Source organism: Gobio gobio (assembly GCF_949357685.1).
Source record: "Gobio gobio genome assembly, chromosome: 22".
Lineage (NCBI taxonomy): Eukaryota > Metazoa > Chordata > Actinopteri > Cypriniformes > Gobionidae > Gobio > Gobio gobio.
This window is the reverse complement of record NC_137118.1, coordinates 43,801,709-43,820,255: the sequence shown is the minus strand read 5'-3', so window position 1 is coordinate 43,820,255 and position 18,547 is coordinate 43,801,709. Positions and strand designations below refer to the sequence as shown.

Here is an 18,547-nt window from a genome sequence, read left to right as displayed (position 1 = left end):
ACACATGGGAAATATGCCCACCTGCTATGCACATGCTTGAAAATCTGGCTTTGGTTTAGTTTGTTTGGGTTGGTTTGGTAACTCGAGGTCCCTACGAACGCCTAACACTTACCAGTTATGTGGACAGAGAAAAAAAAAAAACAACGACATATAATACTATCTGGGATATGTAGAATTGGACAAAACTACACATTAGCAGCAAAAAAGTGAGATAAATTGTCTAAAACTTGCGATTTGTAAACTGATAAGATGTAACCGACTAGATGCGTAAAGGACCTCAGTGAGAACTTACTTAGAAAGTGCATTTTATAAAGCTTAAATGTGATCTTACAGTAATAAGATGCATCTGTCCGCTAATGAGAGAGCGAAGAGACGGGAGCGTTTCTTAGGAAAAAGCTTTGGCTCTGTTGGGCACTTGTAAATGATAAAAAACGGAATCGACCGGCAGCCTTGAATCACAGCGTGCAACAACATGGCAGCTTTCAGTACACAAAACACAACCTTGAATGCCTTTGACACAATTCTAAAGGGTCCCTTCCTGTATCGGTGGGCAGAGGCGTACAGACAGAGAACATTTAAAATCGACAAACAGCCTTCAAGTGTCCGTGACAGAAAACACATGATCCAGAGCACGTGCATGCTTTGAGTGACATAAGAATTACAAAAACGATGTGGGATACATCCTTTATGATGGACACTTCATGGAGAAATACATTCCTCATGTCTACGTCTTCACAGGTTTGAAAATGATCTGTCTTGTGTCTTTTTTTTAATGTATTTTTTATTTACCTCTCGGCTTACTACAACAGAATAAACTCAGACCCTGAAGACACGTCGTCTCACCCAAAGTCAACTCTTAAAAAGTGAAAACAGGATCAAACAAATAAATACATTCATCACTGACAATAGACATTTGATAAAAAAAGTGAACACTGTCAGTAAGTGTTTGCACCAATGCAGACGGAGGAGAGGCCAGTCGGTTTTTAAGTTGCTTCTTTTACGGACAATGAAAGAAAAAAAAAAACGAGAAAAAAAACCAGGCAGCTCAGAATAGATACAACACATTTTTAAAACAATAGACTAAAAAGAGATGACAAAAAAACCTTAAAAAATAAAATATATTTATTTATATTTATATATATATATAGAGATATGCAGCAAGTCCTAAAAGTTACTTTGAGGTAAATGTGTATGTAGTTTTATTCATGCGTATTTACATATTTTGAAACAAAAAAAAAGCAGCAGATTCATAAAAATAATCATGTCAACGACAATATGATTTTCATAAGGGATGTCTCGGCACGTCTTAAAGGGCCAAATCGCGAATCAATAAATGTAGCAGCCCACCGAAATCAAAAGCATGCGGCTACGTTCACAGGGTAAGACACACGGCTACGATTCGGTTGGCGTTCGTTTAAAGATGGTGACCTACAGAAGCAGGTTCAAACTGGCCTCCCCTCACCTGAGGTCTATGACTGTAAAGAGTTTATGTAAACAATGAGATATTATACACAAGTATCTTTAATGTCAATCAATCATTCAAAATGTGCTTTGGTTTAGAAAATAGTCTGAAAATTTGGGTATGAGCTTTTATCTTATTCGTTTATACATTTTGCGCTTACTAGAATGCGTTTTTTTTTCTCTTTTTTCTTTTTTTTTGTTCAAAAACACTCTGGAACTTAAAAGTAAAACTCTTCCACGTACATCTCTGGCTTTGTTTTTTTTTTTTGAAGGCGTTTTGAAATGGGAAACACGCTCGTAAAATCTATTTAGTAGGAAACTAGTGTTTTGCTTTTCATCAATAAAATACAGAAATTGACACAGTATTGACACAGTCTTACAAATGTAGTCGAAAGCTCCGCATTTCAAAATATGCAGAACTATCCCTGAAGTTTTGAAGTAGAAATATTATTGTCACAGTTTGAAACTTTTTATCCTATTTCTTGCTCTCCTAGTCCTCTCAGCTATAGTCTCAAACGCTGGAATCGACAACAGAGCCTAGTATCGCCCAAGACATCGGTTCTTTGATGGCATCCAAATGAAGTGCTTGCAAATTAGCAAGATATCAGTGGGAACTTTTTCCTGGAATCCTGTTTGCTTAAACATATTTAAAAAGTCTCCCTGAGTTGAGATGTGTATCAACACCAGAGCGCACTTGTACTGTAACAAAACAACATTTTAACATCCAAGATATGCACAACTTTGAGAATGAGACTTTTTGGTGATTGGCTATTTGGGTTAGCTTTGGTGCTAATGCTGCAAAGGCATGAATATTGAGTGTATCGAGAAATTATAAACGTCTCCAATTCGTTGACTTTGAATAACTAATGGAGACACTTCAAAATTAAACTCGAATACGTTTGAGCAGGCAAATTAAAGACCAAAAAGGATTCCAGGAAAAAGACGCCTGTAAACATTGCTCCGTTAACACGACTATAGCTGCACCCCAAAGTTCATCATTAGCAAGCACAAACACAAGCCTTTGGAGAAAGAACCAGAAAGAAATATCCCAAAAAAGAATGCCATTAAGACTTTTACATTAAGAAGGCTAAAAATTACTCATGGAATGTGATACACTGGGATTGGCGAAATAATTCATCCGTAACCGAGTTATGAAATGAAGATGGCAGCGAAGAATTCAGCACTGAACTATACATACATCCATCAGCGTTTACCCAACACGGACCATGTAACATTCACCCAGCATTTTGAATAACATGCACACTTTACATAACACCTATACCTCGAATGAATAAATGATAATGGTTTCTACGCGACGCCACATAACTTAGCGTCGCTTTAGAACAAGGTTTTATTTGGGGCTGATGGCTAATAAGCAATCCAGTGCATCAATTCCTCCTCATTAAGTAAGCTTTCCAAGTATGGTCGACCTGTAACACAAAAAAACTCTTTCTTGCTCTGAACTAAAACAAACGAGTCCTTCTGAAGTCTCTCTGCAGACAAAGTAAAGACACCAAAAGACACTCTTGAGAAACTAACTGTAAACTTCAAAAAACAGAAAGCCAGCGGCCCACCATCCACCAGAAGACAGAAGTTCATTGGTTTTTAGTAAAATGTCAAGTACAAACTAACATCCCACTACATTGCTCTTCGTCAAGAACTAAAAAGACAAAAGTACACCCTAACCTCCTGCAATGCAATCTAAAACCTTTGGTAGGGATATTCTACAGGAAACATTTGTTGGTAAGCCATTCTCCCCAATATTAGATTTATCTTTGGATTTCTCTGACATAAAACTCTCAATACCTTAAATACATGCGCCCAAAGAAGCTATTCTCTACATTAATGCTTTTTCAAAACTTAAAACCTTTTGTTGATGGGCAGGTGACAACTACTTTGAAAGACTCAGCAAACTTTATACATCTATATTCAGAGACCTCCAATAGTTCCAATGAATGTATTGTTCTTAATTAAGAGGTAGCAATGAGACAAGTCCATGCGGACTCGCCTTGTTCAGTGAAGGGAAAAAAATGCAATCAAAAAAAGTGAAAAACAACAGTACCGACAGAATTTATGAAGTTCAACATCACTAAAATGAACCCTGCCCTGCCCAACCCATCACCCAAACCAACCCAACCCTCTCTGATCCCAAAAGAAATAAAAGGAAAGCATTTCCAGTTAAAACATTCACAGAAGCATATCAATAAGTTATCTAAAGAAATCTAAAAACAAGTACCTTTAAGTTTGGCTTTTCTTTGAGAGTAAACCCCTATATACTAATACGAGTAAACGACAAAGGACACCCATGGCCTCTCGTCACCACTTTACCATTGGCTTGCATCCAGATGTATGAGCAGGGTACATTAGGGTATTTCCATGCTAAATCTGATAACTGAATCAACCACAGTACAAAATTGATCAAAGACCCTGTTTTGCAGCTACACCTAGAATAAAGCCAATGGATGTGATGTGCAGAGTAGGTATACTGGGAAATGTTTGGTTGGATGCACAAAGCTTTTATGAAACACCACATAAATGATGACAGACGAGCCATCTTGCATGTCTGACAACACTATCTTTGAGACCCTTCAAAGAATTGAACCTTTGTATATAGAATAACTTGGTCATTGCAAGCCCAAACCTTGCTGAGAGTTTTACATAGACTATACCACCAGAACTCTCAAGAGTGATACTTTATCAAGGACCAAGAATGGAAAGAAGGAATATCTCTGGGATACCAAGAAAAACAATCAGACAGACCACGTGGACTCCAGATAATCAATGCATGGATCGCAGTGGTAAAGAGTGGTCACAATATCCCAAGAAATCATACAACAATAGTACCCAATTTTTACATTCACAGCAATATCCAAAAAGAAAAAGAAAAAAAAATAAGCCCATAAACTCATACCGATTGGTTTATTCTTTCCATTGTTGGGGCTCATTGTTTGAAAGGCTCCTCCTGTAATTTACAGCAGAAGAGAATCCTGCTTTGGGTTATCGGCTCCTTGCAGTGTACTTCAAAAGGAAGAGGTGTGCATTGACTCTTTTTGCTGAGGGTCTCCTGTTCAAGGTGTCTTTGGCTTATGACGGGGAGGTATGCATTCGTAGGTGGCTAATGAGGTTACGCTGCTGAGTAAATTTGCCTCCACATAGCTGACATTCGTACGGCTTCTCACCTGAGTGAACCCGCATGTGCTCCGTGAGCCGGTACTGGCGGGTAAAGCGCATGCCGCACTCCTCGCAGGCAAAGGGTTTCAGCCCCAGGTGGCTACGCATGTGGCGCGTCATGGTGCCGCGTTGGGTGAACATCTTGCCACAGATGTTGCAGGGGAAGGGACGGGTGAGCCAGTGGGTCTTCTCGTGTTGACGAAGAGTGGCTGGATCTTTGTAGCTCTTGTTGCAGACCGAGCAGCTGAAGCGACGCGACTCGGGGCCGTGGACTTGGGTTATTTGCGAAGACAAGTCTTCTGCTTCTACTTCATCTTCCTTTGGATACGAATCATCCTCCTCCTCTTTTATGTACAACTCTTCCTCTGTGTGGGTCTCCACGTGGGCATTCAGCTCCTCGGAGCTCGGGAAGCCTTTACCACAGGGAATGCAAACGTAAAGGTTGTCGCCGAGGGCAGGCTCAAAGCCTTCCTGGCGGTAGACATAATTGGCGCTATTCCGCCCACCTTCGCTCTCGCTCTGTCCGCTCTCTTCACTTTGCTCCTGTCCATTCTCTAACCCTTCCTCTTCATCATGGAGCCTCTCCCCAGCCACGTTCAATCTTTTGGCGACTCCGTTGGGCAAAGTTACACGTTCCGCATCTTCAACCTTTTTGCCTTCACTCTTGGGTTGCCGCCTCTGCCGGGCAACCTGCCGGGAGCTTTTATGCTTGTCAACCTCTGGAGGTGGTTGGCTCTCTTCGCATTCTCCTCCACCCAGCTCCATGGGCTCCCCAGCGGTGAGGTTTGGCGTGTTGGTGTTCTCATCAAATGAGGCACTGTTGGCTGTGGATTCTGAGGCAGACTGAGGTGATTCTTGTGGGATGCTGCTGGGACTGACTTCTTCGGTGGCTGTGCTCCCTGAGGGGCTTTTCTTGGAAAGGTCTAGGCCAAGTTCCTGCATGCCACAACTGCCGTTGCTTCCGTTCTTACTCGTTGAGGGACTGAGCGAATTCACCGAGGTGGCACAGTGGGCGTTTCTCGCAAACATCTCGTCCTCAGACAAGTCGTCTTTGAGTAGCTCCTCGTGCCTCTTTGTCTTCTCACTGTCTTTTAACCCTGACATTTGGTTTGTAGTTACAGGTGTAGAGGACAGCCTTTGGTTCCTAGAAGTTCTTCCATTGGTAGGAGTGGTTGGTTTATTAAGAAGGGATCTCCCGTTACGCTTGAGCTTCTTCCTGCAGAGAGCAGCCAAGTCGTGAAGTTGGAGGTAGCTTGCTGCAGTTAGAAGGGCATTGAAATTTTGGTCACTGAACTGATCAGATGACAAAAGCTTGCCAGTGTAAATGAAGTCTAGAACCTGCCGGAAAACCGACGGGTTGACCATGTCCGTATCGAGGTTAATCAAGTTGTCATGAAGGATAAGGGATTTGAAATAGATACTGCTGGCTGCCAGGATGTTCTTGTGTGCCCGAAAAAGGGCATTTTCTACTACTATGATCACATCACAGAGATAACCTTTGGCTCTTTGTTGGTTTAGCTGCAGCAGCAATTGTTTGGCATGATTTGGCAATTCCATTTCCTCCAACTTTTTCTTCACCTGTGAAACCTAAAACAGAAAAAACAAAAAACAGTTAGTCATTGCCAAGGGGTAAAAAATTTTTTTTAAGCTCTACGGCAAACACTTGTGGCAAAAACATGTTTGTTTCTCTGACACTTTGCTAGTTATCTGCCCCATGTTGATATTTACAGTTGGGTGTGGTATATTGAAGCACGAGTCCCTTATTTTTAAACAGACAATAGCTACGTCACAGCTTGCTGGTCAGTAGCACGGGGAGAGGCGTTCTCATTCTAGAATGCATCTGATTGGACAAAACCCTGTGCAGCGCAACATAAGTCACAAATATTTCTGGTTAACTTTACAAACAAACAATAATTGTAAAGATTAAATGCGTTTAGCTGCTAAAAGTAAATTTTCAATATTTCGGAATACTAGCATATAGATGAGCGTGACGTGAAGAGATATAAAATGAAAGCCACAGAACTATTATGACCAATCCAATCCACATTATGAGATAATACAATTCTATGCTCTTAATTCAAACTTTGAAGCACAAATCCAGACCACGGCAACTATGGTATTTGCTGTCAGAGCATGCTTGTAGAGAAAGCATATAGTATGATAGAATGCATATTGCATACAAGCTGGCATCTTATTCTTCAAGTGTGTACAAACTCTCAACTTTCAGCTAAAAGCAGAGAAGGGATAAAAGGCTTGAACAGTAACACAATTTCTTTTCTTCTGAGGGCGTCCACTACAGCTTAACGTCCCTGCCAGCAGTCATTAATGCCAGCCTCCAGGGTCACTCCCTTTGTTGTGATATGGGGGTTGGGTGAAAAAGGCTAGTGGACGTCAACGACGGGTCTGTGTGACAGACAGCTTGAAACCTGAGCTGGGATATCACCAAGGGTGTGGTGGGAAACAGGTAAACCAGCACCCTTTCCACAGGACGAACAGGCCCCGGCTTGCAGCAGAATCTTTGTAATGCAGCAAAGAAGGTTTCTGGCACTTAGTCCAATCGAGACTGGTGTGTCAATGGGAAAAACATGGAATTATCTTGACAATGGCCAAACACATTTTCACATTTCACAACATTGAGATTATTCAATGCCTTGTTTACGAAACAATTAAGCACACAAATTAGCAAGGCTGGAGTACTCGTCCCTGAGGAACACCCAATTGAAAACTACTATTTATTATCGCTAAAGCTTACCCATGCATATTTATTTAATAAGTCAATAAAATCCATAATTCTAAAAATAAATACTTACGAAACCCACAATATTGGGGGAAACGTATGTTTACAAGCCATGGTGAATATTTATCAGTAGTTTCAGTGAAATCAGTCTAAGACAAATTAACTATTTATATCTAATTCATGATGGCAATGTACAACCAAGCCAAAACCAATAAATGGAGACAGGAAACCAATCAGTCAGCAGAATTTCACTAAGCAGCAGAGTTCAAGACTGACTGCGTAAAGCAAACTAATGATTACTCAGGAAAAGTTTGATAAAATAAACATGGAGAGAATTACTCTAGAAATTTAACTCCCACCAATGTCATGCATTAAAAATGCAATGCAACAGCTTTAAATTAATAAATGAAAATATGAATCAAATAGTTGAGAATCCACAAAAGGACACGTTTAATATTCAGCCTTCTCATACTTGATTAACTGATTATTTTTAATATATTTCATGTTGACAATCTGCCAGTCTGAACCCTGATGATCTCCATTTACTTACCGCATAAAAAAACATTATGCCCAGACATAAAACTAAACCCTATTTGCATGATATCAATACCATCTCTCAGGTTATAGATAACAATAAACCACAACAGTTAGGGCAAACTTTGATAGCACCTAAAACCCACTGCCTAAAAAACAACGACGTTTGAGAAAAAAACATTTATCTGGAAGTTGCACAAGTCATGATAAGATGCTGCTGGTCTTTCAATTGCTTTGCTGACATTCCGACCTCTCCTCAAAAACCAGCAGTCCCGTCGCAGAGATGAAACAACTGCTCTAATCAGAGAGATTGTTGTCTGAAAAAAAAAAGTCAAAGTACAAAAGCGGCCAGTAACAACACGGGTAAACAAGTCTGGCAAGGACTGCGCTTAACCTCATAAACAAGCTTATCCGGTGGCACGGACCCCTGGGGCCCCGATTTTATTGTCTTAATGCCATAAAAGCACAGAGAGCACTTTTGCTCTTATGAAAGGGGGCATTGGTGAAACAAAACATTATTTATGAGATGCATCCACACATCAAATCTACCCTACAGCAAATTAAGAACAAAAAAAACATATACAAAGTTCCAGTGAAGATTCAAGGTAGCAAAAATCTCCAAGAACATTGATGCAAGTTTGGTTTTAATAACATCAGGTGGGTTAACTTGATAAAAGTCACTTCCATAGATGCCTACAGACATTTAGATCTAAGTGCTTACTGTAACCAACCACCAGCCTCGGGAGACCCGGGCCAACCTGGAAGCCAAGCAAACCTGATCCAAATCATCTGATGAATGACCTCAACTAAGAGATAACACAATATCACTTATCTGAAGAATTCAAGGCCTTCGTCCACTGCCTGTGTGCATTTCATTCAATGTAACGCCCTATTTGAGCTACAAACACAGATGGGCTTTTTATTTCCAACCAAAACAACTGTAGAAACCAGGCTAGCTGCTAGCTTTAGAATGGATATTCAACAAAATTGCTTGAGAAGTGGTGTACAAGTGATTTTATTTGGAATAACGTGCAGCAATAAATCATGCACGTATTTAAACTATTCTTACAAAAAGACACTCTGATTACACTATTGATATTTTCTAAAATAATACCATACTGTTTGAAAACCGCAGCACATTTCTTGCATGGGTAAACGTCCAAGTCATCTGTGGGCTGGGCTAAATTTTGCAGTATACCTGAGAAACTGGACTCACTACCTAGTACCTACCGACTAAAATGGTCAGCGACAGCAAACAACCACATTCTCTCAAACCTGTTTCAAATGCACTATGCAAAACCAAACTGAAGAAGATCACAATGCATGAAATGCTCAATGTAACAGAGCAGCTATTTTATCTGTAATGAAAATCAAGAATTAGGGAATCTGGGGCAAAACCAACCACTCAACCAGATTGGGCAACCACGAAATAACCCTCAATAGATAAATCACATTCATATTCGTCAACATCTCTACACAAGCATGTCAGCTGTTTTGCCCAAGAAGTGGTTAAAAGGTTCCAGGTTAAAAGGATCTAGTCAATAAACATGCCAAGCATGTTAGGCAAGATTTCAGACATGGAGTGATGCCTTAAAGCAAAATGCACACAATGCATGCATTCAGACATACACATGAACATCTAAACAGGCCTAAAAGGTTTCAACTAAACACTTAAATGGAGGCTAACCTATATTCTGGCGAAGAACCGAAATGGACTCACAATTTCAAATCAACCAACAAACAAGGTTTCCTTCATTTACCATGAGGGGAATTTGAAGAATAACAAGTCAAACATACTTCATAATTATTACCCAACCTGACGAGACTAGTACAGGTGGCATGACTAGATGAAAAGATAAAGCTGTCAAACACATCATAAATTTCACGAAAAAAATGGAGGAAAATATCATGCATCTTTGAAAGCCAGACAAACACACAAAAACAAAACTAGGTGTGAAATAAGTCTTCAATCACAACGTAAACGCACAACACAATTGATAACGGCTCTAAATAAACTGTCTTCAAGCGCCGTTCCCGCCCCATTCACTCAATAGATCTGATCATCTGCATTATTCAAAGCGAAACCGAGGCCTGCCTTTCATACGAGTATTGATTAGATCTTAACATGAATGCCACTACATCTGTTAAACATCTTTTATTCTCGTTTTCTCTGACCTTTGTAGACAACAGCAAAACAATTATGACAGGCAGGGCCAGTTCGAGCTCGCAGGGAAGCGTTTGGACGCAACCTCTACAATTTGAAGATAAGCCTCACTGGACCATGGACCTAAACACGAGCGCCTCGCTCCCAAAGGAGTGCAAAGCGTGCATCTGCAGGTTTGCTTACCTTGAAAACATTCATCATGACAACATGGACAAGATGCTGTTTTATGTGCCCATTTTATACCAAATCACAAAAGTTCTTATACGTCTCATTTGAGCAAACTGTCACCCAGAAAGGGGGTTACTTTAATGGTGTGGCACTGATCTAAACCCAGCAACCACTGTAAAACAAGCCCCCTCCCCCAGCCCATTAAAATGGATGAGATTAAAAGGGTCCTTCGAGCACTCCTCAAGATATAGAAGTAAAATAATCTAATATAACATTCATGCATCATTGAAAGGGCCACACAAGCGCTTCATAATGCACCTAACATACATTTCCCTTATAAAGAGTGATCTACATACATGTATGCATTACAAGAAACAAACAACAACCTAAAATCTTCACTGGATTATCTTTTTGCATGAAGTATACAAAGCAAAACTACAGTGACAGGAGCAATGGTGACCTGTCACAACACTTACAATATACATATAAACCACAGTGATGTATGGCTTATGTCTCACATTGATCATTATTGCAAAAGAAACAAACTCAATCCCTCCACTAGCGTTGCTTCATCATCATTATTATTATACACAGTCATGATGATCCGAGTGTACACAGAAGACAAGACTCGACAGATACCACCAGAAATCAGCTTTTTCACACTTCTAAATTGCGATTTGCACTAATGCATTTAGGTGAAACAAACATGCATAACCCGAAGTCTTCATTGTGACATCTAAACGCATGCATTAATGCACAGATATTCCATAAGAGCGTTATACACGTTAAATGCGATAGTTTTCGTGCAACAACAATGCCAAAAAAAATATATATATGAGCATTATACACGTTAAAGGATAAAACACACACTGAGGGAGGGGTGAAACAGGAATGCTGTCCACATAAAGGGCCACTGATCGGGTTTTGCCATTAAGGTGACGACTGATAATTTTTTACTAAAGTATAAAGATATAGTATTCACCCAAATCAGGTCTTAAAGATTGCATTTGGTTATAGCGCGAGCAATGCTGAAACAGGTATAAGGCTTTTGGATAAAACAAACACACACACACATATATATCTGCCCCTGCCAGGCTGCGCTCGCGCGGTGTGTGCATTAAAAGCCCAGTGGGCACGCGATAAGAGCAGTAGCCTATGTTGGAGGAATCAGTGTTTCTTTAAAAAACGAGAAACCCCTCACAAACCCCCGTTAAATCGCAGTTACGTTCCCCTCACGACAACCAAAACAAACGCGTATGTAATAATAAAGTATCTGTACCTTAAAGCATCGACAGAAGCTCTTCAAACAGTCATTCTGTTTTCACATCTCACAGCTTTCCGAGCGCCATCTTGCCTGCAAGCTTGTGTGTGACGTGAGAAATCCTCACCCCTGACCCAAATTTGAATAAGAAGCAGTAAAGAGAGGGGGGAGAGAGGGTAAATGCCCTGCCTCTGCCAGCCACACACTCTCATTTGCCTAAACAGCCCAGGGCTGCTGCTGAAATGGTGTAACGTGCCATGACCTGCCACTGCTGCTGCCAGATTTGCAATCCAAATGCTCCTGTGTGACTCTGGCACGCGCATCTTCATGTACAGGCTGCTGTATAATAGTTATAATAATTATGCATGCATTTTACTGCAACATTTGTACTTTGACTAATGCTTTTACACTGCAGCACTAAGTGAACTGAAGGACATTTAAAACTACAGCATCTAAAATACACATTTACTCAAATAGGCTATACTTAGTGCGGTCAAATCGATTAATCACGATTAAGTACACCTAACATACACGTTTTTGTTTATTTAATATGTACACACACACACACACACACACACACACACACACACACACACACACACACACACACACACACACACACACACACACACACACACATAAACAAAAACTTTTATGTTAGATGCAATTAATCACGATTAATCATTTTGACCGCACTTGATTTATATAAATTGTACCCTAAAATCTTAATGCTGAAAATGACATAACAATATGATTTTTCAGCAATCTGTACAGGCTGCCTTGTATATGGGTAATTATTGTAATGAAAAACATTTCATTTATGAAATATTTTTAAACCTGTTATGCTAAAAAGGTATATTTAGGATGCAATAAACTGTTGCAAATTTCAAAATTAAAAAGTTATATTCAATTATTTCATTGACATAGTATATTGTGATATATTAAGTGCATCTTACTTAGAAATATCCTAGAATATCGTAAAATATCTTTAAAAAATATAATAAAATTATAACTGTACATACACTGTAAAAGATCAATAAGTTGAAAACCTGTTTTTACATTGCTTCAACTCGCCCAAATAAGTTAAGCAATTTTCAACTTTTTAAATAAATTATTCAAGATTCAACTCATTTTTTTAAAGTCAGTTTAATGTAATTTTACAGTGTAGATTCTATTGAATGAATACAATTAATAAACTGTTGTCGTACAATTGCAAATTTCAAAATTAAAAAGTTATATTCAATTACTTCATTGACATAGTATATTGTGATATATTAAGTGCATCTTACTTAGAAATATCCTAGAATATCTTTAAAAAATATCATAATATGATACTTGTACATACACTGCAAAAAATTATATGATCAATAAGTTGACATGTTACATTGCTTCAACTCGCCAAAATAAGTTAAGAAATTTTCAACTTTTTTAATAAGTTATTCAAGATTCAACTCATTTTTTGAAGTCAGTTTAATGTAATTTTACAGTGTAGATTCATATTGAATGAATAAATTTTGTTTTCAATCATTTGATTATGCTTGAATTTTTTATAATTTAAACCATTATTATATCCTCCTGGGACCCAGGAATAGACTTTTGTCCGCTTTTCAGAGGTACCAAATGTTTGGAGGTTTCATGGCAACAACTTCTTGGTCTTTAGAAATGACTGACATTAATGTAGTGATAAAATTAAGCACTCTTGTTTTGTGATTATCAATTGAATCTGACATTTTTTTTAATTGTTTGTCATAAATCAACATCTCAGGGAAATGTCAACATCAAAATATGACTTTCTGTTACAGAACAGGGCATTGATTTCATACATGTCTACTGTAGACGACGCAGGACTTAAATCATGTTTATCAGGCATTTTGGAGACACAAGTAAATAGGGAAAGAAATTATCTATCAATATTCCTATGAAATATTAGATATTGTTGCCAATTATTATTCCCATTCTTACACTTATTTTGTCATTACATGTTGCCCCAACACATTAATATGCAAATTAGATACAGTGTATATAGATGGCAATTATGGCAATTTTACCCACATATTGCATAAAGTAAAATTATATATCAATTCATTCCATTATATCTTTCATAACATATTTGAGAATCATCTTTAAACAAAGTATACCCTAAAAATTTGTATTTGTATTTTGTATTTATTTAAAAATTGACTTGTGAATTAAAAAAAACATAATTTTTGCCTATACATGCCCATATTTTTTAAACAACTGATGTGTACAGAGGATATCATAACATAAGAATAATGAATAATAAACATATGTTTTCTTCTTTATTTGTTTCTTATGCTCTAAACAACGTAGTGACAAAAAATACTAAATTAAAAAATGATTATGACTTAAACTAAGGCCTTGCCGAATTTAGTTTTACTCTTGTTTGTTGAGCTTTGAGAGACCAACAAGAACAGCAGGTGTTTGTAAAGAAAGACTTACGTTGACTATATGTTGACTGTTCTGTGATGTTACAGCGGTAGAAGTGAAACTAGGTTAACATAATTATGAACTACAGAAAGTAGCCTATAGAATAGGGAAGTATAGATGGAGAAGGAAATATGTATGTATCTGATGGCAAAATTTCCTCTTTGCTCTCTATTTTTTGTTATTTCACATTTCAGTTTGTCCATTATACATATAGGCATACTTCAATAAACAGCCTTGATGTGATGATGATCCAAACAGTTGAGTGATTATTGTTCTGTCACATGTAGAAGGTTGTGTTTGGGTCAGAATGTGCAGCACTAATGAAGTGCTCTTTCACCCCCTAGTGGACTCGTTTTGGATTACTTTCTTATATTGAGGTTGATTATAGTTGAATGTAAAGAATACACAGTATATTTCTCTCTCTCTCCATATATATATATAATATAAAATAGCCTATATAGAGGAGTAATGGTATTTATAAAATATAGAATCGTTGTCATCTGAGAAAATGTATTTTTCATTTGTCCATTCCGTTAACATAAAGGACGTTCCGTAACTTTTCAAGTGTTCACGTGCTCATAGAACTCGTAATTACAATTTGTAAGCTGGGAATTTCCCAAAAGTGCCTACTTGTACCACGTGACGGCTGCGGTTTCATTTAGGCGTTGCCATTGAATAGTTTTGTTTTTATTGCGTATTCAATTGTTCTGGTGAATGTGTATCAGATAAGATAACATTAACATGCTTATAAAACCAAATAAATCGTAACCAACTTGAGGAAATAACAGTAGATATTGCTGATTTAACTGTTTATTACTACATTACTAAATGTAGATTTATTAAAGTTGCCCCAAGTTTTATTCCACTCATTAAAGCATCTGGGGGAAAAATCCTTAAAACTATCTAAAAATATTTGCATCATATATTGATAAAAGTAAATATTTTATTAATTTCTTTGAACTGACTGAAGCGAATTCAACGCGCTTTGCATTGTGGGTTCAAGCATATCCAAGATGGCGGCGAGCAGGCGACTGCATAAGGTAAATATTCCGAAAAATCTACTTTTATGCGCACTAAATACAGATTTTACTCGTTTTACTTACGTAAACAGAAGCATCGCGATCTTGAATCGCTGTTGGTCGGAAACCTGAAACTTTAAAGCGCTCTGGTGTGAAATGTGATGAGGATGATGAGGAAGAAGCTAACGAGCTAAGCTGTAGTTCGAATATACACATAAAATGGGAATAAACAGTCAAATAAAGTAAACCGTGTTCTCAATGAGTCTAATTTATGATGTGGATCAGAATAAACTTGTGCGCGTCTATGAAAGAGTGTTTGTGTTGATAGATTATGTTAGTTTGGTGGATAACTAATAGAAAGCGAAACTTCCTTATCCGCAAGTTTATCAACTAAGAACAAATCGCGAATTATGACTAAGTTAGAATATAACGATAAATAAATCGTTTAATATGATCGATTAAGTTTTCTGAGCGGTCTAAATGTGGAATTTAATTTTATGATGCAATGAGAAAGAGAAACAGGAAGTATGTCTGTTGTCTTTGTTTAAAGCGTTTATAATTAACTAAATCTGCATGAGATTAATGACGCTTCAGTTTTGAATTAAGTTTTGAATGAGATATATATTATAGTCATATTTCAAACCCTTAGGCTTTGCAGCCTGTTAAATGTTCAAGACATAAAAAGAAAAATTCTCAGTGTTTTACCCGAATTCGTGCCATTTTAACAGATTTAAATGAAAACGACTTGAATTAATACGCTATAAACGCAACTATATAGTTGTGATATGTTATGTTATTTTAAGTTTATTACAATTGACACATGACCACAGCGAAACCGAAAGTATCTTGTTCTCACTTTATGGTATCTCAAATCTCTCAACGATTCGAGAAGTGTCAGATTTCTTCCTAGTGTCACCGCAGGTGGATCATGTTCTGTGTTTTTTTCAGGAACTCGATGAAATTCGCAAGTCTGGAATGAAAAATTTCCGCAACATTCAGGTGGACGAGTCAAACATTCTGACCTGGCAAGGACTCATTGTTCCTGTAAGTCTCTTAATATAAAGTGTTTTTGCTTTAATTGCACACATTAAACTCTCAGCACTGAATCATTTTGCACGTGTCCCGTTTTGTTTTTCAGGACAACCCTCCATACGATAAAGGTGCGTTCCGGATTGAGATCACATTCCCTGCAGAATACCCTTTTAAACCTCCGAAGATCACGTTTAAAACGAAGATCTATCACCCGAACATCGATGAGAAGGGTCAGGTGTGCCTGCCGGTCATAAGTGCTGAGAACTGGAAACCTGCAACCAAAACTGACCAAGGTGCGGCACGTCTCCGAGCCGTTTTTATCAGCGTTTGTATTTCTCGTATTGTCATTAATTGTATGTTTTGCTCTTTTTAACCAGTAATCCAGTCTCTCATCGCCCTCGTCAATGACCCCCAACCAGAACACCCGCTGAGGGCCGACCTAGCGGAGGAATATTCAAAAGACCGTAAAAAATTCTTTAAGAATGCAGAAGAGTTTACAAAGAAACATGGCGAGAAGCGGCCAGTGGACTGATACCGCATGGGTGTGTTTCCCATGTTTCTGCTTTGCCCACTCCTCCAAAACCGTTTCCCCCAATCCGAGTCCCCGCCAGTCCGCCCTCACTCTCGGTCACCCGTGGATCCAGCATCCAGCCGCATTTCACCTTCGGCAGAAAGACCCGTGACTTCTCAGCCTCTGGGTGTCGAAGTGTGTTGAAATTGTAATCAGGGGAAGTTTAATGTGCGAATAAGAACTCGATAAAAGTGGTGAGAACTGGGGGTAGGAAAGGACGGGGGGCCAAAATGGGTTGTTCCTTTTAATTTGTTCTTAAATTGCACAGAGATGTGTTCAGGTCATGTAATCTGCTGTGTGATAAATCTTGACCGTTTTCATAGCAGAATACTACGGTGAACCAGAGTATAATGTTAAGTCTTTCACTTTCACATTTATGACATTTGAAGAAATCCAATCCAATCGTTCATTCAACGGAAACACGTGATGCGTAAAAGGTGTGTGGCAAATGTTTCTTTTATATCTCTCTTTTTTTATTTTTCTTCTTAGGTTGCACTGTTTTCTGTGGAATAAGATTTCATGTTCGTCATAATCTCAGTTTGTAACTCATTGAATCACAAACTAGTCACTGTCACCAATAAAATGTTTATGATGTCATAAAAAGTAAAGCAAAAATTACTTTGTGTCTGACTGAACATCTTATATATTGACCTTTCTGGGACACAAACATTGAGATCGTCCTTTAAAATCCCCGGTAACACTTTACAACCTTATTTGTTAACATTAGTTAATGTAATAACTAACAATGAGCAATACATTTGTTACAGTATTTATTCCTTTTATGTTCATGTAAGTTCGCAGTGCATTAACTAATGTTAACAAATACATTTGATTTTAATAATGTATTCGATGTTGAAATGAACATTGACTAAGATTAATAAATGCTGTAGAGTATTGTTAATGCTTAGTCCTAAAGTAGTTTAACTAATGAAACCTTATTGTAAAGTGTTACCCACGTTTCTGAAACGAAATAAATTTGAAGCCTCCTTTATTAACTGCTTGTGAGGAAATCATATAGGAATAGTAATACCTCTTTTAACTAGTTAACTGGCAGAAACTTAGGCAAAGGTTAACATGGCACTTATTAATGCTTTTTTTGTAAGCAATGAGCATTGTGATAATCACTTTACCAAGGTTTAAGGAAGCATTTCCCCTCAGATTAAGGTGTTATGGCATTAATATGAAAATTACTGTAGTGTTTTTGTTAATTCTAAAATTACTATAGTTTGAACTACAGTTCATGCAAAATTCATGCATCTTGTAAATCAAACGATGAAGCGCTTCATCATCCTGACCATGAGGGGGCGCCATTTCATGCGTTTGGACGAGGATGGCGTGCTCGCTGAATTTAACCGCCAAATCGCTGTGGAGAAGATCTGATTAAAAGGATTTCAAGGTAAATGGGTCGATTTGAGCAATTACCGTTATAGGCTATATGTTCTTCGACTAGCTTACTTGTGTTTCCAATACAACAACCTACCATGTTGCCGCCAAAATACCATAGTACTACAAATTAACTGGTAATTTGCCTAAACTTTAATAAAAAGAAGTCTAAAAAAGCACGAAACCATAAATTCAATAATTGTAGTCATTCTCTCTCTCTCTCTCTCTCTCTCTCTCTCTCTCTCTCTCTCTCTCTCTCTCTCACACACACACACACACACACACACACACACACACACACACACACACACACACACACACACACACACACACACACACACACACACACACACACACACACACACACACACACACACACACACACACACACACACACACACACACACACACACACACACACACACACACACACACACACACACACACACACACACACACACACACACACACACACACACACACACACACACACACACACACACACACACACACACACACACACACACACACACACACACACACACACACACACACACACACACACACACACACACACACACACACACACACACACACA

At 38.3% G+C, this 18,547-nt stretch overlaps 2 protein-coding genes across 2 annotated transcripts; one reads left to right on the top strand and one right to left on the bottom strand.

Moving 5' to 3' along the window:
* Positions 1-1,667: 1,667 nt before the first annotated feature.
* On the bottom strand, positions 1,668-11,802 carry hic2 (hypermethylated in cancer 2). The gene is made up of 2 exons (XM_079805101.1): positions 11,515-11,802; positions 1,668-6,219 (listed from the first exon to the last, which is right to left on the bottom strand). The coding sequence occupies exon 2, from the start codon at positions 6,187-6,189 to the stop codon at positions 4,546-4,548; it is 1,644 nt and encodes a 547-aa protein (XP_079661227.1). The 5' UTR covers positions 6,190-6,219; positions 11,515-11,802; the 3' UTR covers positions 1,668-4,545.
* A 2,831-nt stretch (positions 11,803-14,633) lies between these two features.
* Positions 14,634-17,558, top strand: ube2l3a (ubiquitin-conjugating enzyme E2L 3a). Its single transcript, XM_079804068.1, has 4 exons — positions 14,634-14,984; positions 15,912-16,007; positions 16,102-16,288; positions 16,373-17,558. The coding sequence occupies exons 1-4, from the start codon at positions 14,958-14,960 to the stop codon at positions 16,525-16,527; spliced, it is 465 nt and encodes a 154-aa protein (XP_079660194.1). The 5' UTR covers positions 14,634-14,957; the 3' UTR covers positions 16,528-17,558.
* Positions 17,559-18,547: the final 989 nt, after the last annotated feature.